At 50.8% G+C, this 20,711-nt stretch overlaps 1 protein-coding gene and 1 long non-coding RNA gene across 5 annotated transcripts in view; one reads left to right on the top strand and one right to left on the bottom strand.

The window, feature by feature from the left end:
- Positions 1-20,711, bottom strand: part of LOC112928193 (uncharacterized) — a 152,177-nt gene that overhangs the window by 104,532 nt on the left and 26,934 nt on the right. The window lies entirely within an intron of this gene.
- Positions 10,329-20,593, top strand: MYL9 (myosin light chain 9). Of its 2 annotated transcripts, none has more exons than XM_026009761.2 (4): positions 10,329-10,782; positions 14,163-14,372; positions 16,105-16,266; positions 17,351-20,593. In XM_026009761.2, exons 2-4 carry the CDS (start codon positions 14,189-14,191, stop codon positions 17,521-17,523), a joined length of 519 nt encoding a protein of 172 aa, XP_025865546.2. In that variant the 5' UTR covers positions 10,329-10,782; positions 14,163-14,188; the 3' UTR covers positions 17,524-20,593. The 2 variants fall into 2 exon arrangements, with proteins under 2 accessions (XP_025865546.2, XP_072592032.1); XM_072735931.1 differs by having other exon boundaries at positions 10,684-11,371.

Genomic DNA, 20,711 nt, shown 5'->3' with positions numbered 1-20,711 from the left:
CCTCCCATGAGAAACAGACATTTAATTCATAATTGTATGGAAGCCAAGCTGCGCTGCCCTGGCCCACAACCCAGACCCAGGCTCTGCCTGCACTGCTCCCAGGATGGGGTGCTCCATTCTCCCTGCAGCTGCCTCCCCCTGACACTTGCACTCAGCACACTCCCTGAGCACCTGCTCCACCAGGCCAGAGCCTGGCAGTTGTTCACAGAACTCAGGTGGAGGAGAGACACGCCAAACAAGGCCTATGTGAGTTCAAGTGTACTACTACAGGTAGCAGAAAAGAAGATGCAACGCAAGGAGTTTGCAGGAAACTGACAGCACCGTCACACGCAGTCTGGCAGGAGCACTCTGATTGAACCCAGAAGTACAGTGGGTACTAACCTGCTTTGGGGGACGGTGAGCCTGGGGAAAGTGCGTTCTAGGCATAAGGACGTTCAGCACCAACGCCCAGTGGTACGAACAGACCTTTCAGAAAGTTCTTGGGCCAAGCTGAGCTTCAGACACCTGGTCTCCTCCCTTGGCCCCACCCCGCTAAGATGCAGTGACCTCAGGCTAAGGGGATGCACAGAAGTGCCTTCCCAGAAGACTTTCTTCTTCTACGGGTGAGCGGACTTACGCTCAGAGCAGCCTGAACCTCCCCTCTGGATCGTGTTAATGGCAACTGAGCACCCGCTGACCACAGGCAACTCTGACCTGGGGCTGGTGCCTTTCTGGACCTACCTCTACCTGAGACCTGGCTGGGGGTGCGGAGGAGGGGGCAGGACCAGAAGAGAAAATGAAGAGGTTTCAAGTTGCCTTGGGCACCGAGCCAGACAGAGGTTAGTGAATGCTGGAGGTAGCCAGGCTGGACTTGAGGGCCACGAGCCAGCTTGCAGCCCAACTCTACTCCTGATGCACCTCAGGGAAAGAGAGAGGACCCTTACCCCCCAAGGCCTGAGTGTTCCTGCTATGGCAGGGGAGGGGCCTTGATGAGGGTCTCTGGTAGGGCTCTGGCCCTCCCTGCAGCAGAGCACAGAGAGAGAAGCATCTGATGTGCAGAATCTGGGCCTCCATGACCAGCCTTACTGACACCACAGTGAAGGAACCCCCCACCAGTTGAGAGAAGAGTATGATGAACACCACATCCTTTACCCAGAATCACCAACCATCAACATTTTCCCATATTGGCATCAACCCTCACAGGCACATATAAACATTCTCTACCTCCCCCAGAGGCATCTGAAAGCTAGCTGCATACACCATACTTCCCCCCCGCAAACACACAAGGCAACTCTTGAGAATAAGGACATTCCTGCATGACCACAATACCAATGTTCACCCTCTAATTTAAACTAGGAGTGGTCCACAAGCACCTCCCCATACCCAGGTGAGTGCCCAGTGCCCACCAAAAATGTCCTCTCTGGCTCTTCCTTTGTACCCACCCAGGATCCACTTAATCATTCGCTGCTTTCAGTTATGTCTCTTTAGTCTCGCAGAATTGGATTACATCTTGTAAGTACCCAACCATCTTGTAGATTATTGCATGATCTGGATTTATGTTTCTCAGAACTAGATTCCAATTAAGCAGTACAAACCAAAATATGAGTAAGATAATTTCCCATTCCCTGTACTTCTATCAAGCAGGCATTTGTCAGTGTAGGAAAAGACTAACAGCAGCTTCCCAGAGAAGCTGCATTTCCAAAGCCCAGTCCTTGGGGAACAGCAAGGGTCAGGAGGGAGAAATGCAGGTTGCAGGGTGCTGGGGAGCCCGAGCCACTGTGCCAACTCTGGGTCCCTGCGAACCACCCTCAAGGCTGCACATCCTAGAGCAGGAGGAGGCCCTTCTGGACCCCTGTTCCTCCAAGGGCATGAGTTCCCAAATTTGTGCATCCCTCGCCCCATGGCCTAAGAGCAGAGAGAGAAGGCCAGGCTGCAACTGGGAGCAGCACTGGGCTCAAAGGCCTTAGAGCCAGGACAGCAGGACAAAGCTATGGCCACCAGTGGCCTGCCAGCCAGGAACAACGTGAATGCCAGCACAGGTAAGGCTGCCGAGGATCCACAGCCCAACTGAGAAGTTGTTCCTACCACCACCACTGGAGAATGAGGTGGTGTCTCCTGTGCTTGGGAATCTTGCTGATCTGAAAAATCAGTGTGGCCCCCACTGTCCCTCCCACAGCAGCCAGAGGGAATTTACAAAAGTCCTGCCTCCACCTGCTCCAGAAGTCACCCTCTGCTCAGAGGCCTTTGAGGCCTGCCCAGAACCAGCAGGAGAAAACGCAACCTCTTGCCCTTGGCTTGCGAGGGCTTGCGAGGGCTTGCGAGGCCCCTGCCCAGCTACACCTCCAATGGGATCCCATTCTGGGCTCTGCTCTCCAGCCTCACCTCAGGCCTTTGCACCGGGTGCCATGGCTCCCAACTAATGCAGCTAATAAGTCCTCCTTCCTCAGCCCTCAGGCCAGCTGGCAGTTCCCAGGGAAACCCTCCCAAAGTACTGGGCCAGGCGAGGTTGGTGCAAAACCCCCTGCTCTAGCTTGGAGCGTGAGAGCCACCTCGCTTGTCTTTCTTTGCTGCTGTCACTGATGTGATCATGGGCAGATAAGGGAATATCTGTCCCTACCAGGAGACAGTGGGCTCCCAGAGGGCAGGAATCGAGTTTTTTCACCAGCCTCTGTGCCTAGCACAGAAGAGAGCTTCAAAACTATTATTTCCTGGCTGGCTCAGGCATGTGACTCTCGATCACAGGGTGGTAAGTTCGAGCCCCACATTAGGCATAGAGATTACTTAAAAATAAAATCTTAAAAAAAAAAAAAAAAAAAAGGATTATTTCCTGAATGAGTGAGTTTGGTGGGGGAAGGAGTAAGAACTGCACAGAGAAGACAATAGTTGAACTAGGCTTTGAAAGCTGAGCAGTTCTCCAAGCTGTGGCAGAGAAAGGCACAGCAAGCATAGGGGCAAAGTATAAGGTTACTGCTGCTCAAGAAGGGCCTCGAATGCCAGGTTAAGTGGTAAGGGCTTTGAATGGAGCAGGGTAATTTCCTCCCACAGAACCCAGATCCCATAATACAGGGGCCCCAGTCTCAGTGTCCAGGGAGCCATGGTACCCTAGTGAACCAGCCAGCATCAGGGTTTAATCTCTGGCACATGTCCCCAGAGCCCAAACCTGATGATACCCTGTGTGACCAACAAGGAATGCCTTTGACCTTCCATAGATGATCGATAACTCCATCCAAATCTGCAACCCCAATTTCCTTGAACTCCACACTTCCCACTCACATCTCTACTTTGATGTCTAACAGGTGCCCTCAAAATTAACATGTCCACCAACTAGTAAAAGTAAAAGGAACTGTGAAGGGCCAGAAAGTCACCACTTAGCAACCATCACAGCAACAACCAAATCACCAGTGGGTGTTACAAGTCATACGTGAAAGTCTGATGAGGAACAGAATATTCAGTTTCAAAGGAGCCACCCCACAAATTGCTTACTCATAAATATCCTGATTACAAAAGGGAAAAATGGGGGCAAGAGAGTGGCTCAGTTGGTTAAGCATCTGCCTTCGGCTCAGGTCATGATCCCAGGGTTCTGAGACTGAGCCCCTCGTGGGCTCCCTGCTCAACGGGGAGTCTGCTTCTCCCTTTCCCTTTGTCCCTCTCCCTGCTTGTGCTCTCTCTCATTCTTGATCTCTCTCAAATAAATAAAATCTTTAAAATAAAAGAAAAATTGTAACTTTCTGATGGATAAGCCTGCAGGCACTACCTTAGTGAGAGGGCTGAAGTTATTATTGCCAGTGATGGGAAAAATTAACATCATACATCTCCTGTTCAGATACATTAAGAAGGGCACAACATCATTTCTATGATATTCCCGTCAAAAATCCATAACTTGGGCAGCCCTGGTGGCGCAGCAGTTTAGCACTGCCTGCAGCCCGGGGTTTGATCCTGGGGACCTTGGATTGAGTCCCACATCAGGCTCCCTGCATGGAGCCTGCTTCTCTCTCTGCCTGTGCCTCTGCCTCTCTCTGTGTGTGTCTCTATGAATAAATAAATAAAATCTTTTAAAAAAAATCCGTAACTTGAGGGGTTATGGATAACTGGATAATTGAGTATCCAACTCTTGATTTCCACTCAGGTCATGATCTCTGGGTCATGAGATGGGGCCCCACATCAGGCTCTGCACTCAGCTGGGAGTATGCTTGAGATTCTCTCTCTCCATCTCCCCCTCCCCCACTCATGCGTGCATACACATGCATGTGCACTCTCTCTCAAATAAATAAATAAATCTTAAGGGGATCCCTGGGTGGCTCAGTGGTTTAGTCCCTGCCATCAGCCCAGGGAGTCCCGGGATCGAGTCCCACATCAGGCTCCCTGCATGGAGCCTGCTTCTCCCTCTGCCTGTGTCTCTGCCTCTCTCTCTCTCTCTCTCCCTCCCTCTTTCTCTCTCTGTGTCTCTCATGAATAAATAAATAAATAAAACCTTCTTTAAAAATAAATAAATAAATCTTAAAAAGAAAATCCATAACTTGAAGGTAATCATGAGGGAGCACCAAGGAACTGGCCTGAACTCTCCAAAAATGTCAGTGTTGTGAAAAACAAAAGCCACAGAACAGTTCCTGTTAAAAGAGATTAAAAACATCTCAATAGATGCATAAAAAGCATTTAATAAAACCCAACACACTTTCAGGATAAAAAAAAAAAAAACTCAACCAGGAATAGAATTTCTTCAAGCTGATAATGAGCATCCAAGAAAAGCCCACGCCTAACATCATATTTACTGGTGAATGACAGAGGAACAAGACAAAGATTAGGAACAAGATAAAGATATCTGCTTTTACTACTACCTTTTCTTTTTTAAGATTGATTGACTGATTTGAGAGAGAGAGAGAGAGTATATGTGCAAGAGAGCAAATGAGCAGGGCGGGGTTGGGATAGGGGCAGAAGCAGAGGGAGAGAGAGGATCTTAAGCAGGTTCCCCATTGAGCATGGAGCCCATTGCAGGGCTCTATCCCACAACCCTGACATCATGACCTGAGTCAAAATCAAGAGTCAGACACTTAACTGACTGACCCAGCCAGGTATCCCTGCTTTTACTACTTCTACTTGACGTTGTATGGGAGGGCAATGTTGCCAGGCAGGGCAAGAGAATAAATGAATGAATGAAATCCAAACTGGGAAGAAAGAAGTTAAACTATCTCTATTTGCAGAAAACATGATCTTTCATATAGAAAATCCTAAAGCATCCATAAATAAACTATTAGTTAATAAAAGGAGTTCAGTAATGTTCCTGGAAATAAGACCAATACACAAAAATTAATTGTAGGGTGCCCGCATGGTCCAGCTGGTTAAGCGTCCAACCCTTGGTTTCAGCCTAGGTCATCACCTCATGGGTAGTGATAGAGCCCAATGTTGGGCTTTGCACTCAATACAAAGCCTGCTTGGGGTTTTCTCCCTCTGCCCCTCCCCACACACATGGGTATGTGTGCACTCAAGTGCTCTCTCTCTCTCTAATAAATAAATAAATCTTTTTAAAAAATCAATTATTTTTCAACTATGATACAATTAAAAAATAGATATTCAGTGTCTATCCCTGTTTCCTGACTCATCCGATTCTAAAACCCTTGGAATCTCTGAAATGATGCGTGGCTTTTTTATGCTAATAAGAAGACCAGGACTGGGGGCCCCTAGGAAGCTTCAAAATGGGGTCTAATTGACAGGGAGATTAGGGCATGATTAGAGATGTGGGACTTTCAGCTTTACTTCCCCAACCTCCAAGGAGAGAAGAGGGGCTAGAGATTAAGTTGATCATCAACAGCCAGTGATTTCATCATGCCTGCGTAATAAAACCTCCATCAAAACCCCTAAATTGGGTTGGAGAGCTTTGGTAAATACTTCACTGTGCTGGGACAATGGGAGCCCTGGAGAGAGCAGGGAAGCTTCCTTGACCTCCACCTTGCCTAATGCACCTCCTTCCATTTGGTTGTTCCTGAGTTATATCCTTTATAGTAAACTGGTAATAATAAGTTTTCCTCCATTCTCTGTGCAGTTCCAGCAAGTTAACCTGGTGGGAAGGTGTAGGAACCCATTTGTAGCTAAATTGGACATAAATGTGGGTGACCTGGGTAACCAATATTTGCAATCGGCATCTGATATGAGGGCAATCTTGTGGGACTGAGCCCTTAAACCCACGGAGTCTGACACCAACCCCAGGTAGTAAGGCTTAGAACTGAACAGAATTGTAGAACAACCAGTTGGTGTCCAGAGAATTGGTTGGTGTAAAGAAAAAAACCCATTATGTATCAAAAGTGTTGTAAGTAAAAACAGTTCAAGTACTAATGAACACTCAAAATAAATTAAAGGAAACAATCTCATCTATAAATAGCATTAAAAAGAATAAAATACTTAAGAATAAATTTAACAAGAAAAGTATAACACACACACACACACACAAAAAAGAAAAGTATAACACTTGTACAATGAAAACTATAAAACATCATTAAGAGAAATTCTAAAAGCTCTAAGTAAAAGGAAAGGCATTTCACGTTCCTGGATCAGAATTCATATTAAGATGGTAATACTCCATTACGGTAATGGTAATACAAATTGAACAATCTTTATCAAAACCTTCTTTCCTTGCAGAAATCGACATGCTGATCTTAAAATTCACATCGAAATGCAAGAGTCCCTGAAAAGGCAAAACAATCTTGAAAATGAAGAACAAAACTTGATAATACTTCCGGATTCCAAAACTTAACTACAAAACTAAAGTCATCAAGACTGTGGCGGTGGCAGAAGGATAGACATTTATATCCATGAGACAGAACTGAGAATCCAGAAATAAACACATATGTTTAAGAATACTGATTTTCAACAAGGGTGCCAATGAATTTCAGCAAGGAAAGACCAGTCTTAACATAGTGCTAGAACAACTGGACGGCCACATGCAGAGGAAGAAAGCTGCACCCTTACCTCACACCACATCCAAAATTAACTCCAAGTGGATTAGAGACCTAAACATAAGAGCGAAAACTATAAAACTCTTAGAATAAAGCACAGGTGTAAATCCTCATGACCTCAGATTAGGCAATGGCTTCTCAATTATAATGCCAAAAGCATGAGAAACTAGAAAAAATAAACTTCGCAAAGTAACATTTGTGTTTTGAAAATATCAAGAAAATGAAAAGATAACTCACAGGATGTGAAAAAATATTTGCAAGCCATATAAATGGGCAAAATATCTAAATAACCATTTCTCCAAAAAAGACATATATATGAATGTCCAGAAAGCACATGAAAAGATGTTCAACAGGGCAGCCCGGGGGACTTAGCAGTTTAGCACCGCCTTCAGCCCAGGACCTGATCCTGGAGACCTGGGATCAAGTCCCATGTTGGGCTCCCTGCATGGAGCCTGCTTCTCCCTCTGCCTGTGTCTCTGCCTCTCTCTCTCTCTCTCTCTGTGTCTCTCATTAATAAATAAAATCTTAAAAAAAAAAAAAAAGACGTTCAACAAAGCTAGTCATCAGGGAGATGCAGATCAAAACCACAGTGAGGTGACTGAGACGCCTGGGTGGCTCAGTGGTTGAGCATCTGCTGTCAGCTCAGGGCATGATCCCAGAGTTCTGGGATCGAGTCCCACATCAAGCTCCCTGCATGGAGCCTGCTTCTCCCTCTGCCTGTGTCTCTGCCTCCCTCTCTCTGTGTCTCCTGTGAATAAATAAATAAAATATTTTTTAAAAGGTGAAAACATACACACATACACAAACGTGCACCAACGCTCACAGCAGCACTCTTCACGATGGGCAAAAAGTAGAAATGACTCAATGCTCATCAATGGTGAATAGATAAGCAAAATGTGGTCTCTCTGTGCAATGGAATATTATTCAGCCTTAAAAAGGAAGAAAATTCTGACAGATGCTACCAGATGGATGAAGCTTAAGGACATTATGCTAAGAGAAATAAGCCAGTCAGAAAAGGACTTCATGATTTCATCTACAGGAGGCGCCTAGACTAGTGAAATTCATGAGACAGAGTAGAATAGTGAGTGTCCGGTGGCTGAGAGAAGAAATCGGGGAGTTAGTGTCAATGGGTACAGAATTTCAGTTGTGGGGGAAGAAAAAATCCTGGAGATGAGTGGTGGTGATGGTTGCACAACAATGTGAATGTACTTAGAATGTACCTAATGCCTCTCAACTACATATTTCAAACAGCTAGAATGGTAATTTTTATGTTTTTTTAACCATACACACATACACACACACACACACACACACACACACACACACACACACAGATTAAAGAAACATGATAACCTAGGACTGGCTGGTGGACCAGAAAAAAAAAATTTCTATAAGGACCTTATTGGGATCACTGGCAAACTTGAATATGGATTACAAATTAGATAACAGTATTAAATCAATGTTAAATTTTTCTGATTTTGATACAATGGATATGGAAAAGAATCTCCTTCTTGGGACACCTGGGTGGCTCAGCAGTTGAGTGTCTGCCTTTGGCTCAGGGCATGCTCCTGGGGTCTGGGATGGAATCCTACACCAGGCTCCTTGTAGGAAGCCTGGTTCTTCCCCTGCCTGTGTCTCTCATGAATAAATAAATTTAAAATCTTTAAAAAAAATAAAAGAATCCCCTTCTTAGGAGATACTCACTGAAGTATTCCCAGGTAAAGGGGTATGATGAATGCAAGTCACTCTCAAATGATGCTGGCAGGGGCGGGATACATACACACATACATGCACACACAGAAGAGAATATAATAAAGCCAAATGTTAACAACTGGAGAGTCTGGGTGAACTCTTTGCATAGTTCCCATACCCGTATTGCAAGTGTGAAAATTTTTTTAAAAGATTTTATTTATTTATTCATGAGAGATACAGAGAGAGAGAGAGAGAGGCAGAGACACAGGCAGAGGGAGAAGCAGGCTCCATGCAGGGAGCCGGATGCGGGACTTGATCCCAGGAGACCAGGATCATGCTCTGGGCCGAAGGCAGGCGCTAGACTGCCAAGCCACCCAGGGATCCCCGCAAGTGTGAAATTATTTCAAAGTTAACAGTTTTTAAAAATTGATAAGTCCAAAACAGTTCTCCTCAAACTTACTCTCCTTCCATAGCTGACCCCTGTTAGCAAGTGGCAGCTGTCTCTCTCACATTGCTCAGAACAAAACTCTTGGAGTCACCCTGGACTCTTCTCTTTCACGCATTCCAATCCATGTGCAAATCCTATTGGACACAACTTCAGAATATTTTCAGAACTCCACCCCTTCTCCCCAGCTCCACTGCAACCACACCAGTTCGAACACATCATCTTGCTGAAAAGCTCCTCACTGGTCTCACCCAGAGGGAATCAGTTAAAACACAGGCCAGATTACGTCACCCTTCCACTCAGCACTCTGATGTCTGATGGTGGCCTACAAGGAGCCAGGGGCTGAGTCCCCACTGCTTCTTAGACCTCATCTCCCAGGCTTCTTCCCACCCCCTCTCCACAGTCACACTCACCGCTGGCTGCTCCCAGACCAGGAGCTGGGCAAAGTTCCCTTACCTGCCTCACTCACTCACTGTCACCACTTCTGGTAGTCCCAAATGTCATTTCCCAGGAGGCACTCTCCTACCTTCCTCCTTTCCTTCCCTCCTTTCTCTCTTTTTCTCTCATAACTCTGCTTTATTCTCCTTCGAGGAACTCCTTTCTCTCTCCAAGCCATGTAGCTACTGGTTTGTTGTATTTTCCTCACAAACACTGCTTCCCCAGTGTGATGACCTCAGCGCAGTGCTGCTTCCCTAGCACTCAGCACCATGCATCGAAGGTAACAGGGGTCAGTTAATATTTACAGAATACATAAGTGGGTGTTGGAAGGTTCCCTTGGGAAAGTCTGTGTTGGTTCAAAATGGGGCGATGAGAGAAGGCTGGGCTGGAGTCCAGGTGGGTAGGGTGGTCTTTCAAGGGTCAAAATGATGGACAGGACCTGATGCACCATGGGGGAGGGGTGGGTCTGTCCTCTCTGACTCCATCCTCCAACTAATGCCAACAAGAGGGGATCAGATTAGGTGCTGGTCATATTAGAACTCCCCCAGCCTCTGCCCCTCCTGCTGGCTCCCAGGGTTACTACTTGGGTCCTCCTGGCCACTCTTTTTTCCTGAATCTTTACCACCGCCCTCCCACTTTACAGGAAACTGAGGCCAGCGGGAAAGGAGAGTGACTTGGCTGAGGGGGGCTGTCGCCAGCACAGTCCTGCCCAGCTCCCAGGTGAGCCCCCATACCAGGAGGGGCCTGACCAGTGGCCCTGCACGTGAGGATGGAGGATGGCGGGGCCGTCTGACACGCCTTCTTTCAGACTGGGGAAAAAAAAAACCATACTTGGCCTGGTGGAAGGAAGCCCTCCCACGGGAACAGGCCGGGAACGGCCTGGAACGGGCCTGGAATGGGCCTGGCAGCCGCGGCCTTCGGGGAGAATCGGGGGTAGGGTCTGAGAAGTGGGAGCCGGTGTCTGCCTGCCTTCCTGGGGAGGATGGGGGAATCCAGATAAATCCACCTCCCCGACAACCAGGGGAGAGGGGTCCCGGGCCGCCCGCATCACCTCCCCTGCCCACTCGGGGAAGGCGCACCCAGCGCCCGCCGTGGGTCAAGGCCAAATAAGGCTGCGCCAGCCGCCGCCCCGCCCCGCCCCGCCGCGCGCATTCTTCTGCCTTGTAAGGCCCGCGCCGCCCCGCCCACCGAGCCCCGAGCCCGACCGAGGGCCGCGGCCCCGCACCAGCCCCGCACCAGCCCCACGCAGCGAGCGAGCGCCTTCTGCCTTCTCCGCACCAGGTGGGAGCCGCGCACGCGGGGGGCCAGGGCAGGCGGTGTGCGGCCCCACGGACGGGGACGCCCGTGCTCTCGGCAAGGACAGCCCTCGCGGGCCTGGGGCTGGGAGGCGCGGTTGGGACGGGACTCTGGCCAGCGCTGGGCAGCAGGGAGGCAGTTCCAGGCTCTGGCAGCCGGTGGTCCTCTGGCGAGGAAAGTTACAGACGCCAAGCCCAGAGTCTGGGGTGCCCATAGGAGGGGAGGTCGCCAGCATTCCCAGCCCCAGTAAACCCATGTGGATCAGACAGGAAACTGAGCCCCATCAGGCTCCTTGAGACCCCTCCAGGGCATCCGTGTTCCCCACCCCCATCTCCTGGGGCAGGAGAGCGGGATGGAGCTGGGGTAACCCGCCAGCACAGGCCAAGGCTGTGTGCATGCACTTGGGGCTTCCAGGACTGGGCCATCTGCACAACGACGGCGCCTGTTGGGTGGGGAGGGCCTCCCAAGGGCACTTCGGCTGGACAGGGACCTGGACCAGGGGACCTTGGTCCCTGCTCCTCCTCTCCAGCCCTCCAACCGCTCTGAGGAAAGAGGTAACTCAGCTGCAGAGGAGGTGAGTTTCCTAGCAAGGCATCTTGCGCTACCAGCCATTGGGACCATGAGATAATGGGGAACACAGGCCTTGTCCTTGCTGTTGTGGGGTGATTTCAGGCATGAGGAGGGAGGTGGCACCTACTTGCAGCCAGTCCAAATACTAGTTCTATCTGATTCGTAGTGTCTAGGACCTCCAGGAGCAGGAGGGGATGACTCCAGGGCTAAGGACCTGGCCTGTCTCTGACCTCATTTCCTCAACCAAGCTTAGAAACTGCCTCTGGTCACACAGAGCCCTCAGCTGCAGTAGGCCCACCATAAGCCTCTTAAGGATATGTGTTTCCTTCTGCATTGAGGCATTAAGGGTTGGCCATTACCACCCACTGACCCAAGCCTAGGGTGCTAGCTGCCAGTTGCTAGACTCTATCCTTCTCATGGGCATGCTACTTCCCTTCTTGGGCATCACTTCTTAAACTGCACAGTCGGGTTGGGGGTGGGGCCCTCACCCTGCTTCCCAAGATCGCGGGGATAGACAAACCCTAAAGTTCAGTGCTTTCAGTCATGTCATGGTCTCTGGATAGAAGAGGGTGGGGAGGGGGGCCTTGGAGACAGAAGGGCCAGGCCAGGGCAGCCCTGGTGGGGTGGTGCAGCGGTTTAGCGCCGCCTGCAGCCTGGGGCGTGGTCCTGGAGACCGGGGATCGAGTCCCACATCAGGCTTCCTGCATGGAGCCTGCTTCTCCCTCTGCCTGTGTCTCTGTCTCTCTCTTGCTCTCCCTCTCCGTGTGTGTCTCTCATTACTAAATAAATAAAATCTAAAATTAAAAATTAAAAAAAAAAAAAAGAAGGGCCAGGCCAGTATCAGAGCAGTGGGTAAGATCCTAACCATTCCTGCCTCCAGCTGTAACTTCTTTCTCCTCCTGGCTGTGTCTGCCCTAGAGCTTCGCAGACAGGAGGGTGGTGACAACAGTGATGATGACCATCACAGCCTCTCATGGCTGTGGTCTACTTCTTGGCTGCCTTCTGTGGGTGCCATAAGTCAAAGCTCCTGGTGAACAGTGGGCTCAGGGAAGGACTGGGCCCCTCAAAGCACTAAACCCCTGTTGATGCCACCACCCCACTCCGATCCAGGCCATGGGTGCGAAGGGCATCTGTCTATGCACTCTGAACCATGTGAGAAATACCCAGGACCAGGTGTGTGGGTCCAGCAGGACACAGCAGCCAGTATGTCATGACTATAGGCAGCTGTGGCCATAGGGAAGGGCTAGGGCTGGTCAGGATCCCTGCTCATGGTTTAAGATCTCAAAGACCAAAGTCTGAGAATGACTAGAACAGGGTCATGGGATAAACGCCTAGAGACAGGTCGAGGAACATTCACAAGCACACAATTTAGGGCTAAAAACAGGCAGAGGCTTCCTGGAGGCAGGCCCCGCAAGCAAGGGCTCAGGGCAGAGGAGAAAGGGGGGCATTAGTACTGTGGCCTCAGCCAGGCCCACACCTGCCCCAGCTGACAGAGGCACACAGCACTAGGTCTTCACAGGGTTCAGGGAAAGAGCACCTTGCTGTGGCTCAGTTTCTCCATCTGGGTAGTGGGGAGTAGTAGACGGGCTGCAGTTGCCCTCAAGCCATTTACTAAACAATCATCCATTAGCCTATTAGTAATTACTATCAGGGGAGGGTGGGAAAAACCTCTACATGCTTACTGTATGGGTGGGGGAACTGCCCCCCAAGGGGGTGTTCTCAAGAACTAGGCTGGAAAAGGAAGGGTGTTCAGTGGGAGGGACCAAGAAAGTAAGTCTGGGGGTGTCTAGGAAACATCCAGAGGCTCAGCGTGGCAGGAACATAGATGGCAAGAGGGGCACAGGGAAGGGTGCCACAGTCAGCCAGAGAGAAGGGTTGGAGGGTTCACACAAGGGCCTAAATGCCAGGCTCAGGGGCCCAGACTTGTTCCAGGGGGTGGCAGGAACCTTCGAGGGCTTCAAGCTGAAATGATAGGTGGTACAGGTCTGGGTCTCTATGGGATGGGAGAGACTGGCTGGAAGCTAGGAGGCCAGGTCTAAACAAGGGTGACAAGAAGCCGGGGCTCCCAGTCTGGGGGATCCTCATGCCCCTATAAGCACTGAAGAGTGAGAACAAATCAGATCTATTGCCAACCTGAGGGGCTGATCCAGTGTGGGCAGGGTTGGGGGAGGGGACTGCCCAGAGCATATGCCTTCCAGAACATCCAGAGCAGGGAGCACAGAGGGAATGGGGGGGGGGGGGTGAGGAGGAGGACAGGATAAGAATGTCAGGAATGCAGCAGGCCCAGTGATCCAGCTCCTTACTGCTGGGGGCAGGAGGAGCCTGCAGGGAGCCTCAGAGCCTCCCACTTTTCAACCCACCTTGTCGTTTGGAGTGAGAGGGATGGACAGTTTAAATGCTAGGAAGGATTAAAAGAGATAAAGCAAGGACAGGCTGGCACCGGACCCAATCCTAAGTATCTTACCCAAACAGCCACAGCAAAAATAGCTTACTCTAGGCCTGGCACCATTCCAGGGGCTTCTCAGGCACTAAATCAATCATTCCCTACTGCTGGGCATTCCTCATGTCCCCATTCCCAGATGAGCACACTCGCTCGGAGAGGTAGAGAAGTTGTTTACTATCGCACAGAGCCCATGCCTGTCTGCTTTTATGATGAGCTGGGTGGGTGACAGGAGCCCCAAGCCTGTGGGAGGTCTTGAATGCCAGGCCCAGGCACTGACAACCTGGTCTGGAGTAGGCCGGAAGATTCCCTGGCCCAGGATCACAGGCTCTTCCCCCACACCCACTTCTTGCAGGGAAGCCCCACCCACCTGAAGCCAAGATGTCCAGTAAGCGGGCCAAGGCCAAAACCACCAAGAAGCGGCCACAGCGGGCCACTTCCAATGTCTTCGCGATGTTTGACCAGTCCCAGATCCAGGAGTTTAAGGAGGCCTTCAACATGATTGACCAGAACCGAGATGGCTTCATTGACAAGGAGGACTTGCATGACATGCTGGCCTCACTGGGTGAGCAGAGACGGCGGTGGCTGGGGTCTAAGTGGGTCCTGCCTGGGTTGCAACTGGAGCAGGCAGTGGGACTGCTCATCACTTATGGAGTACTTCCCATGCAGTGATGTGTGGTACCCACCCTGGGGAGCAGGTGCCAATATTTTCTCCATTTAACATATAGGGAAACTGAGGTACAGAGCAGTTGGGCACTGGATCTGAACCCAGACAGGCTCATCCCAGAGCAGGATGGCCTCAGGCAGATTTGTGGTTGGACTGCCTGGTTCCACTTCATTTAAAGAAAAGGATGGGCTACTAAAGAGAGTTTAACTGCACAGACTTTCCACTGTACGCGTGGGAAGTAAGACTTCTCCTTCAGAAGTTCACCCATGCCAGGTCCTTAGAGCCTCTCTAACTCTAGCGACTTCCCTAAAATCAGAAACCTAGAGCTGAAAGGGCTCAGGAACGCTGTATAATTCACCACTGCTCAGATGGGGAACACGCCACCCCAGTCTGCAGCCCTGCTCCCACATTGCTCCCCCAGGCTCTCCACACATACCACCCTCAGCCCCAGTTCCTGGCAGGCCCTGTGTCCAAGTCAGACACTGGCTGAGGGAGAGAGGAAGCCTCCGGTAGTAGAGGATACAGCTTGTGGTGGTTAAGCCTCAAGCTCTGGGACCAGACAGGCCCAAGTGAGTCCCTGCCCCTGCCCCTTACGGCTGCGCAGCCCCACCGTGTGCCCATCTTCCTTCCTGTGCAGTGGTCACCATGAACCTCATGAACACGGCCGGTAGACCGGTTGGAGGGCTGGGCAACCCTGGGTTGAGGGGCTGACATCTACCCAGAAGAGGCTACATCCTGTTTGTAGCTCCTGTCGGTGGGGCCACAGGTCACTCATGGCCTTCTGGTTAAGAACATTATCCTTCAGTTAAAACATAAGAGCAGCAAATCATAAAAGCAGCACCAGTTTTACAAGTATTTTAAATCTCAAAAATATCCTACAAGGTAGATATGATTATCATTCCCAAGTTACAAATGAGGAATAGAGGCTCAGAGAGCTTAAATAATTTACCAATGGTCATACAGCCAGTAAGTGGGAGAGCTGGGATTTGAACCCAGCAATTGATGAGTCCACAGGGCCATGCCAAGTGTTATTCTGTGCATTTTACAACCACTGGTGCCGCTGTGTTGACAACGCTCCCAAGAGGAAGGGGATACCAAGGCACAGAGCTGGGATTTAGACTCCAGTCTTTGTGACACCACAGCTCATTGGTTTAACCACTTTCAAAACTCTGCCTGGAATCTGGGGTCTAGCTGCCTGGGTTCGAATGTGGGTTGCACTTACTTGCTGTGTGACCTTGGGTAAATCACCTGGCCTCTGTGCTTCAGGTCCCACGCCTGTGAGGTAGGGGTGAGAATGGTGACCTTTCAGGGTGATGAAATTTAATGCAGTAGGGCACATGGAGCAGCAGACACAGTGGACAGTCAGCAGACGGTGGCTCTTACATCTGAGAGGTCACGGATATCCAGGCCAGAGGTGGAAACTAGTCAGGCTAGCCTGGAGAGCTTGGGGGAGAGAACAGTCAGAAAGCTGGCCACCCCAGCAAGATGTTCTACAGTTTATGGAACTTAGACTGTGGGACTGCCTGTGGGACTCTCACAGGCCACGAAGGGAGGGGATGGGGAGGCAGGAGGGGATGGGAAGGCAGGAGAGGACAGGGCAGTGACAGCACAAATGCCCCACCTGCCACAGGAAAGAACCCCACCGATGAGTACCTCGAGGGCATGATGAGTGAGGCCCCAGGGCCCATCAACTTCACCATGTTTCTCACCATGTTTGGGGAGAAGCTGAATGGCACAGACCCTGAAGATGTGATCCGAAACGCCTTTGCCTGCTTCGATGAGGAAGCCTCAGGTCAGCAGCATCCTGGTGGAGGCCTGGAGCTGAGCGCTTCACCCAGGGTGTCCCCAGGGATACAAGTGGGGCTTGGCTATGCTGGGACTACAGGGCCCCTGTCCCCAAAGGCCAGAACAGAAATCCCCATCTGCTGGTTTCTGTGGCCAGAACTAGAAAAACTATGCTGCATCCTTCTTCTCTTCTCCAGATGCTAGACCACAATAGCCCACATCCACCAAGGCTTCCCACTTCTTGAGTTCATTTGTTGGCCCAGTACACTGCCCCCACTTTAGACCTTCCTTAGAAACCAACCCACTCCAGGCCTTGTTGGCCAGCAAGGTGCAGAAACCAGCCCCATCCTAAAATCTTACAAAGGACTTCTGTCCCACACAGCTAGTTTGTCCCAGGGACAGGCCAGAGTGATGCTGGCACAGTGATTTCAGTAGTTTCTCGGGGGCCATAGGCCCAAGTACATGCAGAACATTTTCCTAACTCCCTTCAGAGTCCCCTATCAGGGTGGCATATTTTTCTCCCTGTTTTCCAGCTCAAATGAGCACAGAGAGGTTCAATAACTCACCCATGGGGGATCCCTGGGTGGCGCAGCGGTTTAGCGCCTGCCTTTGGCCCAGGGCCTGATCCTGGAGACCCGGGATCGAATCCCACGTCAGGCTCCCGGTGCATGGAGCCTGCTTCTCCCTCTGCCTGTGTCTCTGCCTCTCTCTCTCTCTCTCTCTCTATCATAAATAAATAAAAATTAAAAAAAACAAAAACAAAAAAAAAACAAAAGAACAAAACTCACCCATGGTCACAGAGCCAGGAAGAAGAGGGATGAGCATGAAAACTCAGGCAGTGGAACTCTAGGGCTCATATCAAAGTAAGATATATCCAGCCTCCACACTCACAGCTCCAAGTACCCCAAGAAACACTGCAGAACCCTTCCCTCTGGGGCCCTAGGAGCTTGAACTAGCAGAAGACCAGGGCTCTGTCTTTTCCTGGCCCCTTCCTCACTGCAAGGTCTGGAAGGACTGGGTGCTGTGAGGTGGGAGTGTTAGGCGTGGCCCAGCCTGAGTCTCTGTCTCATGGGCCCTGGCCTTGCCCCCAGGTTTTATCCATGAGGACCACCTTCGGGAGCTGCTCACCACCATGGGTGACCGCTTCACGGACGAGGAAGTGGACGAGATGTACCGAGAGGCACCCATTGATAAGAAAGGCAACTTTAACTACGTGGAGTTCACCCGCATTCTCAAGCATGGTGCCAAGGACAAGGACGACTAGGTCACCCCGGATGCCCCTGCCCAGGCCCCTGTCCCACTCCTGTTCCCCACTCACTGTGTATCAGCTCCATGCCCGTGATCCTACAGGACCCTCTCAGGGGATCCTCCCTCTGAGGGGCTAGGGGCCCAGCTCCTTGTGGGGGAACAGGCTGAGCAAACATAGTGCCAGGCAAGGGGCGCACAGCCAACATGAAGCAGGTATTCCACCATGACCTCCCCCATCCCAAGAGAGAACTGTCTTCTAGGGAGCTGGGCCTCAGGGCTGCTCCCCACAGGACAGGCCCTCTGTCGTGTTGGACACAACTTCACATGCACCCCCATGCAGGGCATGACAGCTCTTTCCCAGCCACTGCCACTGCCACTAACCTCACCAAGGTCCTTTCTCAGAGGGCAAGATGCCAGACCCCTCCTCTGTGCCCTGCTCAGCCACCAGAACATAGCCCACCCCACCGGGAGTGTGATCCAGAAGATGCATGTAGGTTGGACATTTGACCCAGGGGAGACAGAATCTTAAATAGAAAAGTCTGAGCACTGCTTTGGTTCTGTGTGTCTGTTGCTAGGAGTGAAAAGGAGGAGGTCCTAGTCCCTAAACACCCTCCTGCCCTCTCCTGTCCCTGGTGGCTGCCCAGACCCTCACCTCCTTCCAGCCAGGCGAAGGCTCCCCCGAGACCAGACAGCAGTGGGGAGCAGACAGTGGTGCTATGGGAAATAGTTCTCCTGGGAGGGAGAGGCCCAAGTGGGAGTACGGTCAGGAATCACCACAGCATATCTCAGTGGGGGGTTCCGGGGCACTGGGAGGACAGAGATCAAGGTCACTCAGCCTTCAGGACTAGATCCTGGGTCTCCTGGGACACCTCAATGCTCCTGAAAAGCCTGGTGGTCCTGGAAGAACAGAGTGGCTTAGGGAACAGTAAGGAGGGTGCATCCCAGCAGCTCCGGGTAAAAGTGGGAATGAACAAGTTTAAGGGATTCCCTGAGGTCAGCTCCAGGCAGCTACCAGGTGTGCTCTGGACCATGCCCTCTGCACCTACAGGGTCAGTTCAGCCACATGACCCGCTTTTTACATCCCACACAAGGTGGGCAGGACTGGGATCTGTTACCCTAAATGATGGGGACACTGAATAGTGCCTGGGGCACAGGAGGAGCAGAAATACTGGTTGAATAAACAGACAGTCAAGAGAGGCAGGGACGACCTAAGGTCACCCTGTGATCTGAGGCAGAGGGAGGGCTGGGCCCCAACCTCTAGATCCCCCACAGGGCTCAGGCCTGGGCTAGATACAACCCACCTGACCCCAGCAAAGGTTGGGGAACAGCTTCTGGGCCCGGCTTGATCCAGACGCCTTCCCTGAAGGTCACCCGTAGCCAGCCAGCCACAGCATACCCCAAGGTCTGAGATCAGAACCAATGGAGTGCTGAGCATTGAGAGGACCATGTATTGGCCAAGAAAGGTCTCACTTCCCACAGGCCTCTGTCCCACCTCAGCACCAGGCTCCTCCCAGCCAGACCCTGGTTAGAATCCCATGAAATACCTCCTCTCTTGCCTCCAAATTGAGCCCCATGAGTGCCTGACCTTCACTCCAGATGAAGCCAGCCCCAAACAAGTCCTGACCAGGCCCAAAGACTGCAACAGACTCAGTCCGACCATGCCCTCAACCCTGGCCCCAGGGCCTTGAGCCTGACCACCCGCTCACTACAGCTAGTCCCAAGGGAGGGAACAGGAGCAGTGGGCCAGGCTGTGGGCATCCTCTGGGGATTCCCAGAGCACTGACCACACATGCCCTGCATCAGGGTCACAGGTCATGGTCACTCTGTAGAGGACTGTGGCACCAAAAGCCTTTGCGGCAGGGACAGGATTAGAAACAAGCCTCCTCAGGTTCTGACCCCTCAGTTTACAATCCCTTCATCCCAGAGAAAGGGAGAAAGGGACAGATTCACTGGTGTGGGAAACAGAACATGCCCAGCCTCACTGGTTTCTGTGCTGGCCTGGCCCTGATCCCTGATCTGACGTGATCCAGAGGATGGGACAAGGGAAGTGTTCTGTGTGTGGATGGGCAGGACCAGCAGGCGAGAGGAATTGTACAGGGTCTGGAAGCCTGAACAAAGTCTGGCAGTGGGAATGCATACAGCACATTCAGAAGCCAGGAAGAAGGCAATTTTCCATTCGTGAGCTAATTTATTAAGATCTTAGCAGCTATTTAGAAAAGCAGCAGCAACTACTATTTTATCTCTCACAGGCAACATTTACAGGTTAACAATGAAGCACACCCAGAACTTTCAAAGTATGGCACAAAACTCAGAAGCCACAAAAGAAAAGACTGGTTTGTTTGTTTGTTTGTTTGTTTGTTTTTAAGATTCTATTTATGGGACACCTGAGTGGTTCAGTGGTTAAGCACCTGCCTTTGGCTCAGGACATGATCCCGGATTCCTGGGATCGAGTCCCGCATCAGGCTCCTTGCATGGAGCCCGCTTCTCCCTCTGCCTGTGTCTCTGCCTCTCTTTCTCTGTGTCTCTCATGAATAAATGAATAGAATCTTTTTTTAAAAAATATTTATTTGACAGAGAGAGAGCAAGAAAGAGGGAGAGAGCACATGTAGATGGAACAGCAGGCAGAGAGACAGGTAGAAGCAGACTCCCCGCTGAGCAGGGAGCCCAATGAGGGTCTAGATCCTGGACCCTGGGATCATGACCTGAGCTGAAGGCAGACACTTAGCTGACTGAGCCACCTAGGCACCCCAAGACTGGTTCATTTAAATCCATGAAAAACTATCTTGGGGCACCTGGCTGGCTCAGCTGATCCTAGGATTCCAGGACTGCGACCTGAGCTGAAGGCAGATGCCCACTGACTAAACCACCCAAGCTGCCCCTAAAAATAAAATCTTCAAAAAAAAAAGCCATGAAGATTTAAAAAAAAAACCACCCACCTCAGTGCCCATCACCCAGTCACCCCACCCCCCGCCCACCTCCCCTTCCACCACCCCTAGTTCCTTTCCCAGAGTTAGGAGTCTTTCATGTTCTGTCTCCCTTTCTGATATTTCCCAAAAATAAAATATTTTTAAAACTCTTCTCACTAAGATGACTCTAGGCCCAGATAATTTTATAGGGTATGGTCTACAAAATGTTTATGAACCAGATCATCCTGATCTTACATAGACTGTTCCAGCAAAACTATAGTGCCAAAATCAGACAAAA

Source organism: Vulpes vulpes, chromosome 14 (assembly GCF_048418805.1).
Source record: "Vulpes vulpes isolate BD-2025 chromosome 14, VulVul3, whole genome shotgun sequence".
NCBI lineage: Eukaryota > Metazoa > Chordata > Mammalia > Carnivora > Canidae > Vulpes > Vulpes vulpes.
The sequence above is the reverse complement of the archived record's forward strand: the minus strand, read 5'-3'. Positions and strand labels throughout refer to the sequence as shown.